We start from the raw sequence: 19,520 nt of genomic DNA, 5'->3' as shown, positions 1-19,520 counted from the left end.
TTTTTCAAATTAAAGTCATAACTTTGATCGTCCGTTTGTTCAACTTAATTTAAAAAAAAAGAAGACAAATAACTCGCACGAATACAATGAAAATGTTTTTGCATAAAATAGATCCGACCTTATGCTTCTGATATCGAGAATTATTGTTCAGACTAATATCAAATATATTTTGTCATTATTTTTTATATTTCATTAGATATGATTTGCCTATACAAAACACGTTCCCAAAACATTCGCTTTTTACCTATATGTTACCTATACCTTTATGTATCTGTTATGTTTTTATTGAATGGGTGAAAGACGAAATCACAGCCTACCTAGTGTCAAGTGGTTACCAGTGCACATAGGCTTGAGGCACGAGGCCAAGCCCTGAATGCATTATCCTAATATTTTAAAATTAGTTATATCATGCAAGTTGTTAATAGATTCATTTTGTTTTTTTTTAAGATACGTGGACGAGCTCACAGCCCACCTGGTGTTAAGTGGTTACTGGAGCCCATAGACATCTACAACGTAAAATCGCCACGCACCTTGAGATATAAGTTTAATCAACATTACTATTGTTTCACTCGCTATCAAACCAGATCGCACATTTATTGTGCTCCACCTGGCGCTCGTTAATGGTACTATCATAGAAACTTACCATGAACTTGCCATGAGCTACAAAAGTAACTACAAAATTTCAGTTCACAAACAAAGATGTCAACAGATTTTCTCTAATTGCAATTAAATCATAATTTCTGATATTATATTATCCAGCTCCGCCGTGATGAAATAGGGTTTTCTGTATTTGCGGTAGGCAGCGGCTTGGCTCTGCCCCTGGCATTGCTGAAGTCCATGGGCGACGGTAACCACTCACCATCAGGTGGGCCGTATGCTTGTCTGCTTACAAGGGCAATAAAAATAGGAAATCACAGTTCTTCTACTCCTATTTTCTACAAACACTTGACGTGGCATGTAATACTTGAACGGGATTAAAAATTATAGAGTCTATCCATGGGCAGGTGTAACTGTTTGCCAATCTATGGCATCAGCTAATTTACTGGTCTGTGTATTGATTACAGACATCATACCAGACACCACCACCATACCACCAACCATACCAGATATAAATTTAAAAAAAATCCATATCCATCATATATTTTAATTGTTTATGAAGTTTAATTTATAATTTTGATTCATATTTATTTTCAAATAAGTTTTGTTTTTTGTGTTAATCATTTTTCTAAATTTTAATCTACTCACAGACAATTTTTTTTAATAAAATTCTCAACACACTGTCGATAGTGTAGTCCTTTAAAGTACACTACCATGCTATATGTACACACATATTTTGAATATCTTCAAAATAAAAACCTTTAAATTGCCCTATATTTTTATTACATTAATAAAGGTAATTCGAAGCTATATTATTATCATATTACATTAATGTGTATGAATAATTAATACACAAACACTATAACCAGGTATTCCATTACGCACAATTATCTTGCCCACACATGTCAAAGCAATGCATTAAGATGCAACAGTCCACTTTTAAACCTGCCATTAGTATGCAAATGTGCATAGCATGTGCTTCAAAAGCATAATTAGTGTAAACATTGCTTTATTCTCACACCTTGATACATAACAATGTTATGTGTACGAACACATGGTTAAATACTAGTACTCATATAAAGTAATTGCAAATGGTCATAGCAAATCTACTGTCTTCATTACATGAAACTTAGATACACATTTCTAACAGAGCACACTCCACTATCTGATAGTTACTATGTAAACAGTTGGAGCTATCATATAGAACATAATACCTATGTATAAGTTATAGGTTATGTTGGTTGTTGCCATGCCAGATTTTAACAGTTTTGAACAAAAACATTTCTGGTTCGTTTATTATTTGTTTTTCGCACAATTTTAAATATTATTGTGTTATTTTGGAAAAAATTTACAAGGCCAAGATTCATGATCGGCGAATGAGTACTCATAGAAGTGTAAGCTCGAGGCCTTGTAACCTAAGACTATTCAAATAGCTTTTCAAGACACACTACTACATAATTTAATGTAAATGTATTTTTTTACAAATGCCCTTCTCTTCTATAACCTGAAACATCGTTATATTATCGGGAGAATTTACGGATGTGTTTTTATAGGTTATAATCAGTGCCCTTGAGAGAGCCGAGAGGAACATCACATATCTAAGTAAATTGGATTGTTTCACTTATGACCTGACTAAAAGATATATGAAATAAATGAAATAATTTTAGAAACCTAAACTTCAGTTTCGGAACGGAAAGTACTCACCTTCAACTGAGGCTAGCACACAGAACTCCAACGTAACATTAACTTTTACAGACACTACACAAAAAGGATACAGGCTAAGTCCAGGTTGAATCCGTGCTTGGTGTAGCGTATCCTGCGCTTGCTGACCATATTCTTTATCGGGTTGGTCATCTTGATATTTGACATGGAGTTTGCCATGGCTGTAAAGCGATTCACTGGCCTGGGCAGCAGCTCCGCCGCCGCGCCCTTAGCGGGCCCAACCACTCCCGGCACCGACCGCTTTTCTGGGATCTTCCGCTCTCGGCGCCGGCAGCTCACGCAAACACCCATAAAATGAGTCGAGGTGCTTGGAGCGTGCCCCTCTCATCGGGCCGGTGGCGGAGCGCGAGCGGTGCCCCCGGGCGAGCCCGCGCTCGCCATCCGCGCCCCGCGAGGACCTCCACGCCGCCGCCGGATTGAAGCACCACCACGGAATCGCACTCTACGCACTATATCACCATAGCTCCTAGCCCGTGCGACGACGCTTTTTCTTTTTGATTTATATAAAAATTATCTAGTGCGAATGGCGTCCATCCTGCGATTGCACTGCACTAGAACACGGTCGAGGCGAAACAACTGCACGAGAAATTAAGATGGTTCTGCTGACGGCAGACATCTATATAGCATCTCTTTCATTCGTTCACGTTATGTACATGTACGACCGAGATGCCACACAACCTTATTTTCTGGTAGTGGTTTCCTAGCTAGCAAAGCTCTTTGTTCCAAAAAGTTTTTGTTTTGTGTCCCAAGGTGGCGCTAGTTCTACGTTGGAAACAAGCGCCGAATTCAAATTCTAGCTAATACTCAATGTTTGGAATTTTAATATACATTTTTTATTTTATAATTTCTTATAATTTTTCATCATGGTTTGGGTTTTTCAGCATTCATTATCAGCATTTACGAAGAAAAAAATTATCTTTGATCTACCAATTTATAGATGGCGCTTTAACCAATTTCTTATCTGTGATACTTAGCGGGAGAATTTAAATATGCTGATGGTAATATTCGATTTGTAATGTCTATGTCATTATTAATTGTGTATTAAATTACGCACTGCATTTTAATTTACTATTTGAAGTATACGCCTACTTCAAGTACCTTCGTGTGAGTTTAACAACTTAACACGAAACACAAATCTTGCGTCTTATTTTTTGTTTATGTACTTACCCACCAGCGATATTTCCTATTTAAAATTAAAATAACACTATTCAAAAATAGGTATATTTAAATACCTTTCTTTTTAAGTCATCGCAAATGGTTCGCGGTATATACCATTCTCGATGTTTCACTGAGATTTTCACGGTTTCACTGACAAACCACAAGTTGCGCTAATCAAATTGCACGAATAAGTTAGAAGAAATGCGTTAGAAATATAAAATTATTATAAAACGATTTCATATTACATACCAAGATAAAAATTGTATCCAGTAATAAAACAGTACCTCTTTCTTAGAAATCGGACCCAGCTCTGGGAACATTGTAATATGAATCGCTCTCCACGTTTATGAATATAACGTGCAATGTGCAATTCTTATTAGCGTTTGAAAAATATAAGCAGATAAGTACATTTATCATGTTAGGTATAGCTTGTGTTTGTTAACACGATACTATATTACTATTTTAGTTATTTATTTTCTATTCTCGTACTATTAACACAATGGATTATTATTGCGAGAGATAGAGATAAGTGTAGGTATAACTAATAAGTTCAGTTCATAAGTTCAGCCATAAGTTCTGTTACAGATGAAAATGCATTTTATTTAATGAAGTATTGTAATATTATTCTTATATTATTATTAAAGTCTAGGCAAAAAAAAAAAAATCTATTCAAAATCGTCACCTTTGGCTTTTATATAGGCCTTTAATCTGTTTGGCTATCTACGTACTGTTTTCAAAGGGAAATTTCGCCACTGCTTGCTCCAACATTTTTTTAAGATACTCAATGTCGCCGTGTCGTGTGAGAGCAGGCCGTGTGCTCTAAAATTGACAATAATTTTAAGTCTAAAGGGTTGAGGTCTGGGCTAAATGAAGGCCAGTCTTCAGCTCTTATAAATTCCGGAACGTTGGTTTCAAGCCAGACTAGTTAGTTCTATTGAGAGGAGGCCTTTGTCGAAAGACAAGCTGGGGAAAAGCACCAATCGTTAGTAAGAGCTAATGACAACTAAGGAAAATGAACCATTTTAAACTCAGCAATAAATTTTCCTTTTATTTTGTTGTATATAATATTACTTACCTAGTATATTTTTACTATTAAAATAAACAACATGAGATATAAATTCTAAGAACTCAGTATAGTTACAACGGCTGCCCCGCCTTTCATACCGAAACGCATTACTGCTTCACGGCAGAAATATACAGGGCGGTGGTATCTACCCGTGCGGACTCACAAAACGTCCTACGACCAGTAAACCACTCGTTTGGAAAATGGTTCTTAGTGACCGACAGCCGTTTGCTGTACCAATATGCGACAGTCTTAATTTACCCATCTTACCACGACACTGCGTGCAAATGATTATTAGAAACCATAGCATTAATCATTATCATATTATGTACATGACATTCCGAGTTCTAGCTGTTACAACACCCGATTATATAATAGTTTATTCAACGCCTAAAACAGTAGGCATCCAAGGTTGACTAGTTACAAGGCTTCCTGGTTACGCTTTTTTTTACGGTTTACGCTTTTCTATTCAAAGAAACAACGTCCTTTAAGTCGTAACTGACGCTTTGAAGTACATTTTGAGGACTTATAAACTTGTACTTTCACTACTATCTAAATAAGAAAAAATAAAAAAGATGACAGACAAGACAATTAGATGTCTTTTTTTTTTAAAACACCTCGCGGTCTCGACCCAATAACATTATTATTTCCTATGTACTTAATTAATCTCGAAACTAATCGACGAATTGTCACTCTACTCTCTTTCATGTCAAAACACCAGTGCTGGACGAAATCAAAAACAAAAAGAACAATTGTTTTTTTAGTATTTAAACTAACAATTCATATTATATAAATAGTAGGTACACCGCAACATACCTGCTATATTTTTATATTTTCCAGAATTACTGTAAATTAAGCGGTTGTCTGGAAGAGATTGCTTTTAGCGATAAGACCGCCTATTGTACATATTATTATGTATCTGCTTTTTGAATGTTTGTTTGAATGTAAATTGTGTTTTGGTGTGCAATAAAGTGTATTCTCTCTCTCAGTCTATCTCTAGCAAGCTTGCGAATTTTGTGCTGCTCATCGCGTATCACCAGGAAATATACTCAAGTTTAACATAGGTATATCTCGTATTTCAAACAGACGCGTACGATGGATTCGTATTTCAAGACCTGCCACACGAGAACGATACGAAAAAATGTCTAAACAACAATGTTATTACATTATTTTCAGTGAGTCTTCAAAGAAAAATTGCGAATCACTATAATCAAAAGAAATAACTAGAATAATATATGAAATACAAAGTAAGTATATCTTGTAGATATGTAGTTAGATTATAATATTTAATAGTTTAGATGTGTACTAGATAATTAGATATCAAGATATTTACTCGCCACAGATAAGCCCGTTTAGCGCTGTTAATTCCCGCCAATTTGATAGCACAAGTAGGTATGTGAAAAAGTTTTTATTTGTTTTCTTATTTTAGCAAGCATTGACGCATAACATTATACAAATATTTATTATTACAGCCCGATAATAATAAAAGTGTGTGTACAGATTTGCTGTTTTGATTATGTTGAAGGAGATAATTTTTCGTAGACTGCTTGTTGCCAACCAAATATAGGTAGGTACATACAATGTGTTTCACGATTTTGCAATCTATCATAGGGCTGTCAGTTACAAATATTATTAGCGTGGGCTGTGTGAAATTTTCGTAGTAATATTAACATATAAATTACCTATCTATCTTTGAATATATTATAAATGTATTTGAAAGGACTAATTGTTTTTTTCTTAATCTATTCATTAATGTAGCGTTGTTTAACTGATTAAATTGAAACTTTGTATAATACAATTTTATTGTTGTTATTTCAAATACGATTGGTGAAGCTGTGAAAACTTCGGGTCAACATCAATCGTTTTAAAAAAATGCCATAAGCTTGATCCATCAATCAAGTGGAATTTACGACAGATAAACCTTTTTATTTATTTATTGCTTAGATGGGTGGACGAGCTCACAGCCCACCTGGTGTTAAGTGGTTACTGGAGCCCATAGACATCTACAACGTAAATGCGCCACCCACCTTGACATATAAGTTCTAAGGTCTCAGTATAGTTACAACGGCTACCCCACCCTTCGAACCTAAACGCATTACTGCTTCACGGCGCAAATAGGCGGGGTGGTGGTACCTACCCGTGCTGACTCACAAGAGGTCCTACCACCAGTGAAATCTTTGAATCACTATTGCTACTACAGCGAAATGTGGATTGCATTATCATCATCAGATTGTATCTCTACACTGCTAATTGTGGGCCTCTCCCATAGTCCGCCACAATGTACGATTCAATGCCTTCCGCATCCAATCTTCTCCAGCATATCGCCGCAAATCATCAATTTGATTGCATTAACTCCTACCAAAATCAAGAAATCAACGATTGCTAAATAAATAAATAAATAATAAATAAATATTTACTAACAATCACGCCACGTTAACTGGTCCCGTGATAAGTTCGTAAAGAACTTGTGTTACAGGTACCAGATAACGGATATAAATCTAAGATTTTTATTATACACATACATATATTTAATATACATCCATAACCCTGGAAAAGACATTTATATTTATCATGCAAATATCTTCCCTTGGCGGGATTCGAACCCGCGACCCCCTTGTGTAGTGACCATGTCACTTACCACTACACCAGACAGCCGTTTACACTAATTTACTTGTAAAAATTTATAATATGTTATTTCAAAGTATAGCTAGTTTATATAGGTGGATAGTTATTTCTCGTTCTAAGAAATAAACTGACTTGCTATCTGTGTTCTAAATTTTAGCGAAAGCTGTTAAAATTACCATTCATAAAATCAACAACGAAACCAAAATTGAATCTGTTCAGAAAAATGAAGAGACAGGTTTATTAATTTCAATCAAATACAGTAAATTGAACTTGCAACATTAATGTTCACATCCATACCAATCTTCAACTAGAATTCATACTCAAGAAAGAGACGCCAAGGACCTACCTTCTCTCCTTTCGGAACTTATTTCCCAGAACCCTCGATCATCATTCTCAGAAACAACACGATATTTAGTCGATTTGAAATTATTTATGGAAAAACGTATAATGTTTCATTAAAATGTACATTATGCATAAAATATAAAATCAATAACATTTTTTTTTACTATCGCACTACCCGCCACTGGAGTTCATCCATACTACCTAGAACCACTGCGTCTAGCCACAGTGCGTTTCCAGAGATCTTTTTTGCCACGTACCTACCATCCGACTTTGGAATGAGCTTCCCTCCACGGTGTTTCCCGAGCGCTGTGACATGTGCTTCTTCAAACAAGGCTTGCGCAGAGTACTTAATAGTAGACAGCGGCTTGGCTTTGCCCCTGACATTGCTCACGTCTATGAGCGACAAGTACCACTGACCATCCAGTGGGCTGTTGTCTGCCTACAAAGGCAATAACAAAAACATCAATCGATTACTCAAACGTTCTGTAAAGCTAGCACAAAAAGATACCAAATTTATTCGAACTTCGATTTAGTTTCACTAGTTTCAATTGTGGCAGGCTTAAAAATGTGTTTGTCGTAATTCAATAGCGAAAAAAAAAATCATTAAAATAAATGTGAGTTAATTAGTGGGATTCATGTAGATGCATCATACATACAATTCATGTACCTACAGTATTTGTGTGTATGAACTCAAACACGCAGCTGGAATAAAACAAGAGACGTTTCGAATGAATCAAAGTTGACTCATTAAATTTTTCAATGACTCCCATAACTGTCATCATTGGGTTGAGATTATTCAACTAAGAAACACTATTGCATCATTTCCTTCCGTCGCAAATGAAACAGGAGCGCCTTTATTTGTGATGCAACCAGCTTGAAATATGAGGCAGAACAGCAATTCGACAAAAATCAACTTAAAGACTTACAAAAGATAATTTCGGCTTGATTTTGTAATCATCATCATCATCAGCCTGTATCTCTACACTGCTAGATGTAGGCCTCTCCCATAGTCCGCCACAATGAACGATCCTCCGCCTTCCGCATCCAATCTTTTCCAGCATATCGCCGCAAGTCATCGGTCCAACGGGCAAGGGAACGCCCAACGCTGCGCTTAACGGTAATAAGCGTTATTATAACTACACATGTAGGTAGGTAGGTGATGTGACTTGTAGAAATTCGATAGAGCTACACCAAAAATAAATTGTTTTATACGTTTATTTACTGTATAAACTGCGTTATACAGTTTATTTACCTACCGGTCCGTACCAGAGCCGGAATGTCTGTCTCCGAGATGTGAATGTTGAGTTTAGGCCCGCGGTCAGGTATCCCGGATGCGATGTCGACCGCTTGCTAAGCAAGGCCGCGGGAGCGCTTTCTCCCTCCGACAACACCAACCAATCATCATCATCATCCTGATCACATCACAAAAGAATCCATCAATCATTATCACTTCCCATTATTACATATTATATGTATCTATTAAAAAAAAACCAGTATGGACAACTTCCTTGCCGTGCTAGGCAGGGATATCTAGCCCGGGCAGAGGGCGTACGTAGCCTGGAGCCCCAATCCGTGCTTCTTTAAGGATACACGAGGACCCGACGGATACAGTTTATTTTTGCCAATACAATGTATTATGTATGTACGTAAGTATTGTGCAATATTGCAACACACAACAATTTGACAAAATTATCACGATTTTTTTTTTTTGCATTGAAATCAGTGTATATATTTAGTTTACTGAAATATAAAATTACGATTTAAAAAAGAAAGAAAAGTAACCACATACTGCATCGAGCTAAGCCATTTTAAATTAAAACCGATATTTTGCAGATTTGCAAAAATAACAAATAAATCCTTAAATTATAATAAAAAATAACAATATTTCCTAACCTTTCTGCAATTTAAAAAAGAATTTGACAATATACCGTTGTGTGCGCAGAATTAATCTAGTTAATAACCTACAATGTCACGATACCCATGGTCACACCCAAAGATAAGAGCGTAGCAACAGATGATTCAACGACCAACAACAGATTAGCACTGAAGTTTGTGTAAACTGTATCTGCAATCATTGGAGTTGACCTGTATTTTATTTGCCTACGCGGGGAGACGAATTGGCGACACATTCTTATATGTGAGTCGTTATCATCCGTGAACACGTTTCTTCATCGTTCGATGGGTATCGTTTGATGGGTAGGACCCTAAAACATTCCCGCGCCCACGGTTAGCTCACAACATCTGCGAACTGTCAATATTTCGCGAACTCTCTAGGCACGGAAACCCCAGGGTTCGCCCAAATTCCCGAAAAAAAAAGAAGTTCCCTCAATCTTGCACCGGATGGGAACCGAGAGAGAACCTGAGAAAATCCAGGGAGAATATCAGTGCTGTGGTGAGCCTTGATACAATAATGCTGAAGTCATTAGATAATTTGGCACTTAAAATGATAGTATTCTTCTTCGAAGTTCGATAACTCATTTACAGCATTCCCGGAGATACCGAAATGTCCTGTCTTTAATGGAATAATGAAGGTAATGTCTGTATAGATATTTTATTACATTGACTGTTAAGTTTGTTTCGTTTCACGTGTTTCTTGTTGAATGTACATGCGTAATACTTGTGTATTATTTTGCATGTGTGTGTGTGTAAATACATACTGTACTGTTTAATGGCTTTATTTAGAATGTGGGATTGTTGTCGATGTTCACGTGCGGCGCTTACGATTTGTGGACCTTATTTGTCTTCATAGGCCATAAAAATAATAAACTGCTCCAGATAATAGTTTTAAAAAAAGAACATAATATTCCTAATCTAAAAGTACATGTTATTATCCGCAACATGCTTCGTCAAAATAATTTAAATATGTATTATAGTTCAGCCCTTTCCTAGCTGAAGGATTTTTGTCACGACCATGTTAACTTGCAGGTTACCCCGCGTGTATGTACTGCCAGTACACATACCCCGCGTGATCCCTTGGCGCGGACACCTCGTAGGAGTTTCGAAAAAAAAGAAAAGGCTACACACCTGAATAACAGACCTATTACGGCGTTTGGGCCCGTGCTTCAAACTTTACGAATGCTTAAAAAAAGCATATTTTGACAAATCCCGACAGTGTAACCACAGCATTAGGTTCACGCATTCAAAGTTTGAACTTTTTGTATCACTGAAGACATTATCAGTCATTTTCCGAAGCTGTTTAGATTAATCATTCACTTTTATCACTGATTCATGTGTTGATTGTATGGTCACCCATAGAATCATATTTTATCATTATGTAGATATTGTCTTAAGCATCCGGTGGGTACGTACATTATACAATCATAAAGAGAAAGTACATGTAAACGATAAATAAGGTGAAGTTGATTAAATTACTTGTTCGTTTATCAATATCAAAGATAGTGTAAGGAATGTGACAACAACGGCATTATGCAAACGTTTGAAGGCTGTATACAAAGGACTTCCATATCTTTTCTTGAAAGAAGAAAAAGTAATGACACAAAGTATGTTCTATTGGTAGTTTCCCGCGTAATTTTTAATCACGTCTCTTTTTTTATTAACTTATATAGACGCAGTCAGTCTGCGCATTTGTTGCGAAAAAAAATATATTAAAATGTGAATAATAAACCCTATTTTCGTAGGCTCACATGTGTCGGATGTTGACTCCGCGGCATTCTTAGGTTAGGCATCACTGGTGGCTTGTTATGAGTTCGCATTTGGTAGACTTTGCCGTTCAGCCTATATCTATTGCGGAGCAATGACGTCTTGACTGTCCGAAGAGCGGGATACCCAATAAAGAAATGCAATTAAGACGTCGAATGATTAGAAGTTTTTTTTTATTGCTTAGATGGGTGGACGAGCTCACAGCCCACCTGGTGCTAAGTGGTTACTGGAGCCCATAGACATCTTCGGCATAAATGCGCCATCCACCTTGAGATATAAGTTCTAAGGTTTCAGTATAGTTACAACGGCTGCCCCACCCTTCAAACCGAAACGCATTACTGCTTCACGGCTGAAATAGGCAGGGTGGTGGTACCTACCCGTGCGGACTCACAAAGGTCCTACCACCAGTAATGCAAGGACGGTATTCGCTATTATAGTGGCTATGGGTATGGGTAGCCGTATCACATCAGCTTGGCCGTCAGATCGTTCGCTCATCTATACTAATCAGAAATAAAAAAGACGAATTCCCGCGGCAATGGTTTGAATGCTAGCTCCGGACATTATCAGGCGATAGTATTATCGGGAGGTGCAAGACCAACCACCGTCTGATAGCGGCCCTCGGGCAGACGCTGATAAGATAACTGTCGAACACAGTACGGGACTCTTACACGTGTAGTCTAGACTTTAGTACGTTTGAACGAATCCTGCAAATATTTGTCATTGAATTTACGCATGAGTTTAAGAGCTGGGGAGGTTCAGTTTGCGAAGTTTTTTTTTTATGAATTTGTTTTATAGTCTTCGATGCCTATAAATATTACAACGTTAATAATGCCACTAATCTTTAGACTCGGAACATGAGGTCGCAGGCTCAAGTACATTGTTAAGCGGCTTTAGAAATTGATCCATTCGACAAATTGAAACCTGTGTGCTTAGTGGGAGTTTTTTAACGTTCTCGATAACGTAAAAGTTAGCTCATATTTGTATGGAATGGGATCGTTTGCGTACGTTTGCCGCTAGGGCGCTGTTCCAACTGCATACAAAATTGGGTTAACTTTTACGCTATCGAGAACGTCAAGAAACTCGCACTAAGCACACTGAAAATGCTTCGTGGTTTACGACGAAAAGTTCGACGAGCGTACTAACCGGATGGTAGATTCTGCGAAGCACTCCACTTGCTAGGGCTAGTGTTAGCAAATTCTCTCAAGTTGAGATCGTGAGCTTACCTACCCTTCCGAGCGTAGCTGGAATAGCCCCTTAGGCTACTAGCTAATAGGTAGGGACAGAGGCTTTGCAGTTGTTATTGAGAGGACAGTACTTACTCTAATGGACAAATCAGTCACAATATACATTTAAGGGACCGACGTTCCCTACATTTGTTCAATATTTTAATGACTAATCAGGTATTAGAATTTGGCGAATCAAGACTGCTGAACAAAGCAGAAGTTTGTTTTTACTCAACTAGAGACCAGAATGAATTTCTACACGACGTGGTCTTTAAGACAACGTATTATAAACCGAGCCACGCTTTAAGACTAAGATATTGCAAAATGCACGTGCAAAAGTTTCATAAAGATAAGTATGCAGCGACCTTCGAGTGAAGAGTATTTACTCTATACGACTTTGCATAATTCTGTATATCTATGTAAAGACGAGAACATTTCAGTCTATAGCAACGTTACTAAGTATATTTACAGTTTCGACAGAAAAAACAGGCGACCGAATTGATGAACGAAATCAGAATATATCACATTGTTGCCTAGATCTAGATTATTCTAGATCTAAATGAACTCTGGTTTGTATCTATGCTAATACAAGGCCCAAATATACGATTTGAATCGTTTTCCGAACCAAAATGTCGTGTATAGAAAACAGTACTAATTTGATAACAGTAAAATACTATAAATTTTCCTGGGTTTTTATTCCACTTTAAGTAATTTGGAGAGAAAAGAAAGTGGTCCTTTGGTATTGAGGGCCTCCGTATATTATATAAATTGTATCAAAGCCATACATATATTAATATGTCACTCCGAAGGCGGTGCCATATAGAGTCACATGGATCAACACTAAGATATTTTCGGATTGATCTAGATCTTCTTAAAATTACTGTGTTAACGGGCCATATCTCAGTTATTAATCATTGTTTTTTTTGCTCCTACCTATGCTGAAAATCAGCTATGCTGAAGATCCGGCAAAAAACTCAGTGGGCTGTGTCTATGGGTTAATTTACTCGTTGAGCCCTTCGTCACAAGCGACGGTTTCGGCTAGGACGGTGACCGGTACATTGTTATTAATCATTGCTGAAAACATTGGTTTAAATCTTCAAATACTATTGAACAAGATAATCTGTCATCGGTAATTTCTCAAACAGTTCCAAGCTGTATTCGATTAGGTAAATCTTCAGTCTTCAATGACAGTTTATCCTTTGCACACAAAAAACTTTGAGCAGCTTTGCCTCCGTGGCCTATACTGCATAACCATGTGGTCTTACAGTGGTCGACAGTGAAATTAAAGGTAGCTCATAATCTATAATACAATACCGAATTTAGTCATTTAGTTTTACTGGTGGTAGGACCCCTTGTGAGTCCGCACGGGTAGGTACCACCACCCCGCCTATTTCTGCCGTGAAGCAGTAATGCGTTTCGGTTTGAAGGGTGAGGCAGCCGTTGTAACTATGCTGAAACCTTAGAACATAAATCTCAAGGTGGGTGGCGCATTTAGGTTGTAGATGTCTATAGGCTCCGATAACCACTTAACACAAGGTGGACTGTGAGCTCTTCCAACCATTAAGCAATAAAAAATAAAAATAAAACAAAAAAGTCTACATTGAATCAGTTGCTAAGGCGTTAAAACACAACAGACAACTATTTTAGTGTTCATAATATTATTTTTATGTAACTTAGATGTTATTTATATCAAACAGTATTTTTTTATAACTTAAAATTTACTTCGGGTTATGCTACTTTTATAAGGAAACATCTAGAATCTAGAGAGATATAAAACGATTTATTGTCTCTAATAATTCGTTATTGATGTTGTATAATATACTACCTACAAAATATTGTCAGATATTATCGAAAAAATTAAGTGCAATGCGTCACATTTGATTTGTATCCATAATTATATGAATATTTAAAACTAAAGGTCAAACTTTTATTAGGTTCCTACAATTAACAAATGGCTACGCATATTGTTATTTGTTTAAATGTTCTCTATTTAAAATATACAGCTAATACACGTCACATGTAAAAATATCAATAGATATATTCGCACTGGTATTTGGATTAAGAAAATATGTCTTACTACTACAGTTTTGTCAAAACGTAAAATTTACATTAATATCTTTTTTGCGCATAGTATGTATAGGAGAAAAAGGTTTTACTTTAAACAATTTTGTTTAATTGAAGTTTTTTTTTGTTGCCCTTGTAGGCAGACGAGCATACGGCCCACCTGATGGTAAGTGGTTACCGTCGCCCATGGACTTCAGCAATGCCAGGGGCATCAGCAACGTCATTACTTAAAAAACGCCAAGGAACCAGCCAGCTCCGTCATATATAATTTAGTGATTATTGTTCGACTAGTGATTTAGTGTAACGCACAACAATTTTATCCTTGGGGAGGCCTATGCTGTACAGCAAGACGATCAAGAAACCGGTATTGAATAATAAATGTAGATAATAAGTGTATTAAAAATATAACTAAAATAAGATTGTTAACCTATTTAGCATATTATAGCCTAAATAAATAACAATTTTATGCTTCCTATAATCTTTGTATGTGTGGTAGGTATTTAAATAAACAGTGGTAACGGTGATTTTATCGCTCATCTGCGCGAGTAACATTATTTATCATTAATCGATATTTAAATATTTTATTTCTTTTTAACATGTCTATATTCCTAATGAATTATGTTAGTTTGGTATTCTAAATATGGTCGCTCGCTCGCAATTTCGGCAAAAAATCGGTCCGACCTCGACTTTAGTGTGCTTAGTGCGAGTTTTTTTTTAACGTTCTCGATAGCGTAAATGTTAACTCAAGTTCGTATGGAGTTGAAACGTTTGCCTACGACCCGGTCACCGTCCTCGTCCGGTCACCGTCCTCGTCGAACCCGTCGCTTGCGACGAAGGGCTCGACGAGCGAACTAATCCATAGACAGAGCCCACTGAGTTTCTCGCCGGATCTTCTCAGTGGGTCGCGTTTCCGATCCGATGGTAGATTCTGCGAAGCACTGCTCTTGCTAAGGTCAGTGTTAGCAACTCTCCAAATGAAGATTTAGACATCGCGTCATCTATTCATCGCCTCAGTACCTATCTTGAGTATTGATGGTACAGCTAGATGTAATTGATAGATTCGTGTAACGTCTTGATTGTAGCCGTGAATTCCCGAACAAAGACACTCCCAAACGATCATTTTTCCTGTTCAATTGACGGTTTCACTTAATATTCTAGGAAGGGTGGTGATATTCGTGACATCGTGGTGTCTACAGTCTGTGTGATTGAGTACCCGTTTAATATAAATAATAACTGGGAACAAATCACGCGCGGTCATCCGGCCCGATATTAGGATACCCTGTATTATAGGTAGGCCAGAGACTGACATAGATACTTATATAAGTTTAAATAAATATATATGATGTAGTGACTGGTTCCATGGTGTTTTTAAAATGATGACGTCAGCATTCCTGACGCCATTCTCTTCATTATTATCATTGCCTTCTATAGTGATAGTAATTACAATTTACTTTTTTGAACAATTCCTTTTATTCAATTTCAAGAGTATAACAATAACCAAAGAGCTTCGCACCGTTCAGCTGCTCGAGTCGTAATGTGCTGTAAATTTTTTTTAATCCCTTCCTATGCTGATAGCCTTGAGAGACTATTTCAGCTTCTCCTTGACGTGTAGGTCAATCACGGGGCTCAAACTGGAGTGTTGCTAGCACTGGCCCTAGCCTAGCACAATTGCTTAAGACGGTATTCAGGAAAATTAGTGAGCTAGCCACCCCTACGGTTCTATTATAAATAATAGTTACATTTGTCACACAGCACCGTCGCTTGCGACGAAGGGCTCGGCGAGTAAATTAACCCACAGACACAGCCCACTGAGTTTCTCGCCGGATCTTCTCAGTGGTTCGCGGTTCCGATCCGTTGGTAGATTCTGCGAAGCACAGCTTTTGCTAGGATTCATGTTAGCAACAACGTCAAGGTTTGAGCCCCGCGAGCTCACCTACTAGTTCGGTGAATCTGGAATAACCCCTCGAGGTTACTAGAACAGGTAGGAAAAAAAGCCATAACGCGAGCGACGCAAATTTGCGAATCGTACATTCGTAAAAACTGTTAGGTACTTTTTTGCCGCGAGATTTGAGAGCATCGCGTTAAGATATTTGAGAAAACCGCATCCCGTGGGATATAAACATCAGTCGCCGTCTCTTTAAGACCACGAATAGTTAAAATATGCAATACACACAATAAATACACTTCCACTGGACATTCCTTTGAGACAGAATTAGGCTAGGCGGAGGTACCAAAGTGTGCGAACTCAGTCACCCTTGAAGATGAGCATGGGAACTGACTGAAATCCGTTAAATATGTGCATAATCACCCTTTCAGCCTGGTAATCGATAGGCCGATGAGGAGAATCGACTGCTTTCCCGACAGCTCAGAAAAGCTGGAATATCAGACTGGTATCTCCAGTCTAATAGACTGTTATCATAAGAAATCCCCTAACAACTAGTCTTAAAATTATACTAAGCATAAAACACAAGAGGTCAACGACATTACTAGCATTTAAATGTGTAGATTAGTCTGAAAGTCTAAATTTAAAACATAAAACCTACCGTTTAAATATATGTCGGATTTTTATTAAAAAATTGCTGAACATTCGTGATAAAAGAAAGATTAATAATTAACTTTTTTTTAATTTTATATTTAAATTGATTTCAGGTCGCGCTTTAAGTTGGAGCTTATCGACTTATGTGTTAAAATATAAAACTGAATTTAGATTTTAGGCGTTAGCGGCTAATAAATTAATAAATTATCTAGAATCTGACAGTTTGATGAGAAGCAAAAATGTTTAAATATTTTCATTAATCTCGTTTAAGTCCATTGTGACAGTTTAGGAATGCGATTTTATTTTTGTTATAGCTATACTTGATACGTCGACGCGTTCACATGCTTTGTCCAAATATTATATCTACGAGCCTCAGTAATTACAGAAAATAAATCTATTCTTTACCACAGTACAATTCTATGTACCTAGTCTTGCCATAAATACTGAGACAAAAGAAAAAAAAATTCTATTGCAAATAACGTTTATTACTTTTACAGTGTGTTAGTTTAATACATAAATATAAAACATAAATATTTAAAGTATAAAAAGCTTATTCGAAGTGGTCTCCATTAGCTGCAATACAGTCCTTTAAACGTTGAGGCCAGTTATCAATAGAAGCACGCACTCTTTCCATGGGAAAATTTTTCACTGCCAATCGTACGGATTGTTTTAGGGACTCCAAAATATCATGGCGTTTAGAGCAAGCCGTACTCTCTAAAACTGACCATAAATCATAATCCAGTGGATTAAGATCGGGACTAGACGACGGCCAGTCTTCAGCTCTGATGAAGTCCGAAACGTTCGTTTCCAACCAAGACTGCGTAGACCGAGCTTTATGACCTGCCACCGAGTCTTGCTGGAAGGACCATCTATACTAATATTATAAAGAGGAAAGATTTGTTTGTTTGTTTGTTTCGAATAGGCTCCGAAACTACTGGACCGATTTGAAAAATTCTTTTTCCATTAGAAGCCGACATTGTCCCTGATGAACATAGGCTACTTTTAAAAAAAAAAAAAAAATATTTTTTTGCTTTCATGTGTGTTTTAATGTTTCCGAAGCGAAGCGAGGGCGGGTCGCTAGTTCTTGATAATTGAACATGGTGTTGTTAAGGGGCTTCACTACCTTCTCAAGAATGGTATCTTGATACACTCGTGCCGATATTTTGATACCTTTTTCACAAAAGTATGGCTCAGTCACTCCTTCATAGCTAATACCCCACCAAACCATCACTGAAATCGGATAGTGCTCACGTTGCACTCTGTCGACTAATTGGGAAGCTTCCTTAGAGCTTTGAGCATAAATACGGTCATTTTGTTTGTTAAAATGTTGCTCAATTGTAAAAAAATTCTCATCCGTAAACAAAAATTTTCTATGACCTCCCTTTGCGTACCGCTTCAGTAGTTGTTTCGATTTTACCACCCTATTCTCTTTTAGATTATATTATCAGTTAAGAAATGACCAGTACGTCTCTTATAGGCTGAAAGTCCTAAGTCATCTTTTAAAATGCCCGACATGGTTCTAGGTGCTAGATCTTCATCTTCCGAGATAAAATCTTTTGCTTTCGGACAGGATTTCTTCGAATTCTAGAATCTAGAAAATATCATGACCGTTGAAGTCGTCGTGGCCTAAAGGATAAGACGTCCGGTGTATTCGTGTTGACCGATGCACCGGTGTTCGAATCTCAGGCGGGTACCAATTTTTCTAATGAAATACGTACTCAACAAATGTTCACGATTGACTTCCACGGTGAAGGAATAACATCGTGTAATAAAAATGAAACCCGCAAAATTATAATTTGCGTAATTACTGGTGGTAGGACCTCTTGTGAGTCCGCGCGGGTGGGTACCACCGCCCTGCCTATTTCTGCCGTGAAGCAGTAATGCGTTTCGGTTTGAAGGGTGGGGCAGCCGTTGTAACTGTACTGAGACCTTAGAACTAACATCTCAAGGTGGGTGGCGCATTTACGTTGTGGATGTCTATGGGCTCCAGTAACCACTTAACACCAGGTGGGCTGTGAGCTAGTCCACCCATCTAAGCAATAAAAAAAAAAAGATTAGATGGACCTTTTCTGAATCATTGCAGAGAGGTCCATAAAATTCGCTCGTAGTGCCGCTATTGTAATCGTATGCAGTATGTATGTTGTTGTTTTCTTTTATTATTGTGTCCTTACTAACTTATTTTTAAGAAATCACTGTTACTAACATTTATATGGATCATTATATGAAATAAAAGAATGTAATAATAATAACAATACACGGCTTCATAGCGAAAAGTTTCGATCAACATCTTAACAAACTTTCGTTATCCAGCTGGCCTAATACAGAAAGCAGTTATCCTCGATACTGCACGCATTGTGAGGAGGTTTCTCGCTCTGGAGTCCTAACCACTGGTGGCTTGTGTCGTAGATACCGCCATCAGCGCCAATCTATTTTTATATAGTGTTTTTAAAAAAATGTACTTTTAATATCTTTTTTAAAAAATATTATGTAATTAATAAGATTTTAAATAAACTAGTGGTCCCGCAGTAGT

At 37.2% G+C, this 19,520-nt stretch overlaps 2 protein-coding genes and 1 long non-coding RNA gene across 5 annotated transcripts in view; 1 reads left to right on the top strand and 2 right to left on the bottom strand.

Moving 5' to 3' along the window:
- Nucleotides 1–2,951, bottom strand: part of Pten (phosphatase and tensin-like protein) — a 79,959-nt gene extending 77,008 nt beyond the window's left edge. For all 3 annotated transcript variants that reach the window (XM_028173572.2, XM_028173573.2, XM_089737891.1), the window contains exon 1: nt 2,373–2,951. In XM_028173572.2, the coding sequence (XP_028029373.1) occupies nt 2,373–2,610 (238 nt within the window). In that variant the 5' untranslated portion in view covers nt 2,611–2,951. The remainder of the gene's footprint in view (nt 1–2,372) is intronic.
- LOC149503330 (uncharacterized) overlaps nt 1–6,620 on the bottom strand; it is an 83,628-nt gene extending 77,008 nt beyond the window's left edge. Inside the window, exon 1 of the long non-coding RNA XR_016325359.1 lies at nt 6,510–6,620. This is a non-coding gene — a long non-coding RNA (uncharacterized LOC149503330). The remainder of the gene's footprint in view (nt 1–6,509) is intronic.
- The window catches only part of GSTs2 (glutathione S-transferase sigma 2), a 469,518-nt gene that overhangs the window by 42,296 nt on the left and 407,702 nt on the right, over nt 1–19,520 (top strand). The gene's annotated exons all lie outside the window — the stretch shown is intronic.

This window comes from Bombyx mandarina, chromosome 03, assembly GCF_030267445.1.
Source record: "Bombyx mandarina strain Sakado chromosome 03, ASM3026744v2".
Classification (NCBI taxonomy): Eukaryota; Metazoa; Arthropoda; class Insecta; order Lepidoptera; family Bombycidae; genus Bombyx; species Bombyx mandarina.
The sequence above is the reverse complement of the archived record's forward strand: the minus strand, read 5'-3'. Positions and strand labels throughout refer to the sequence as shown.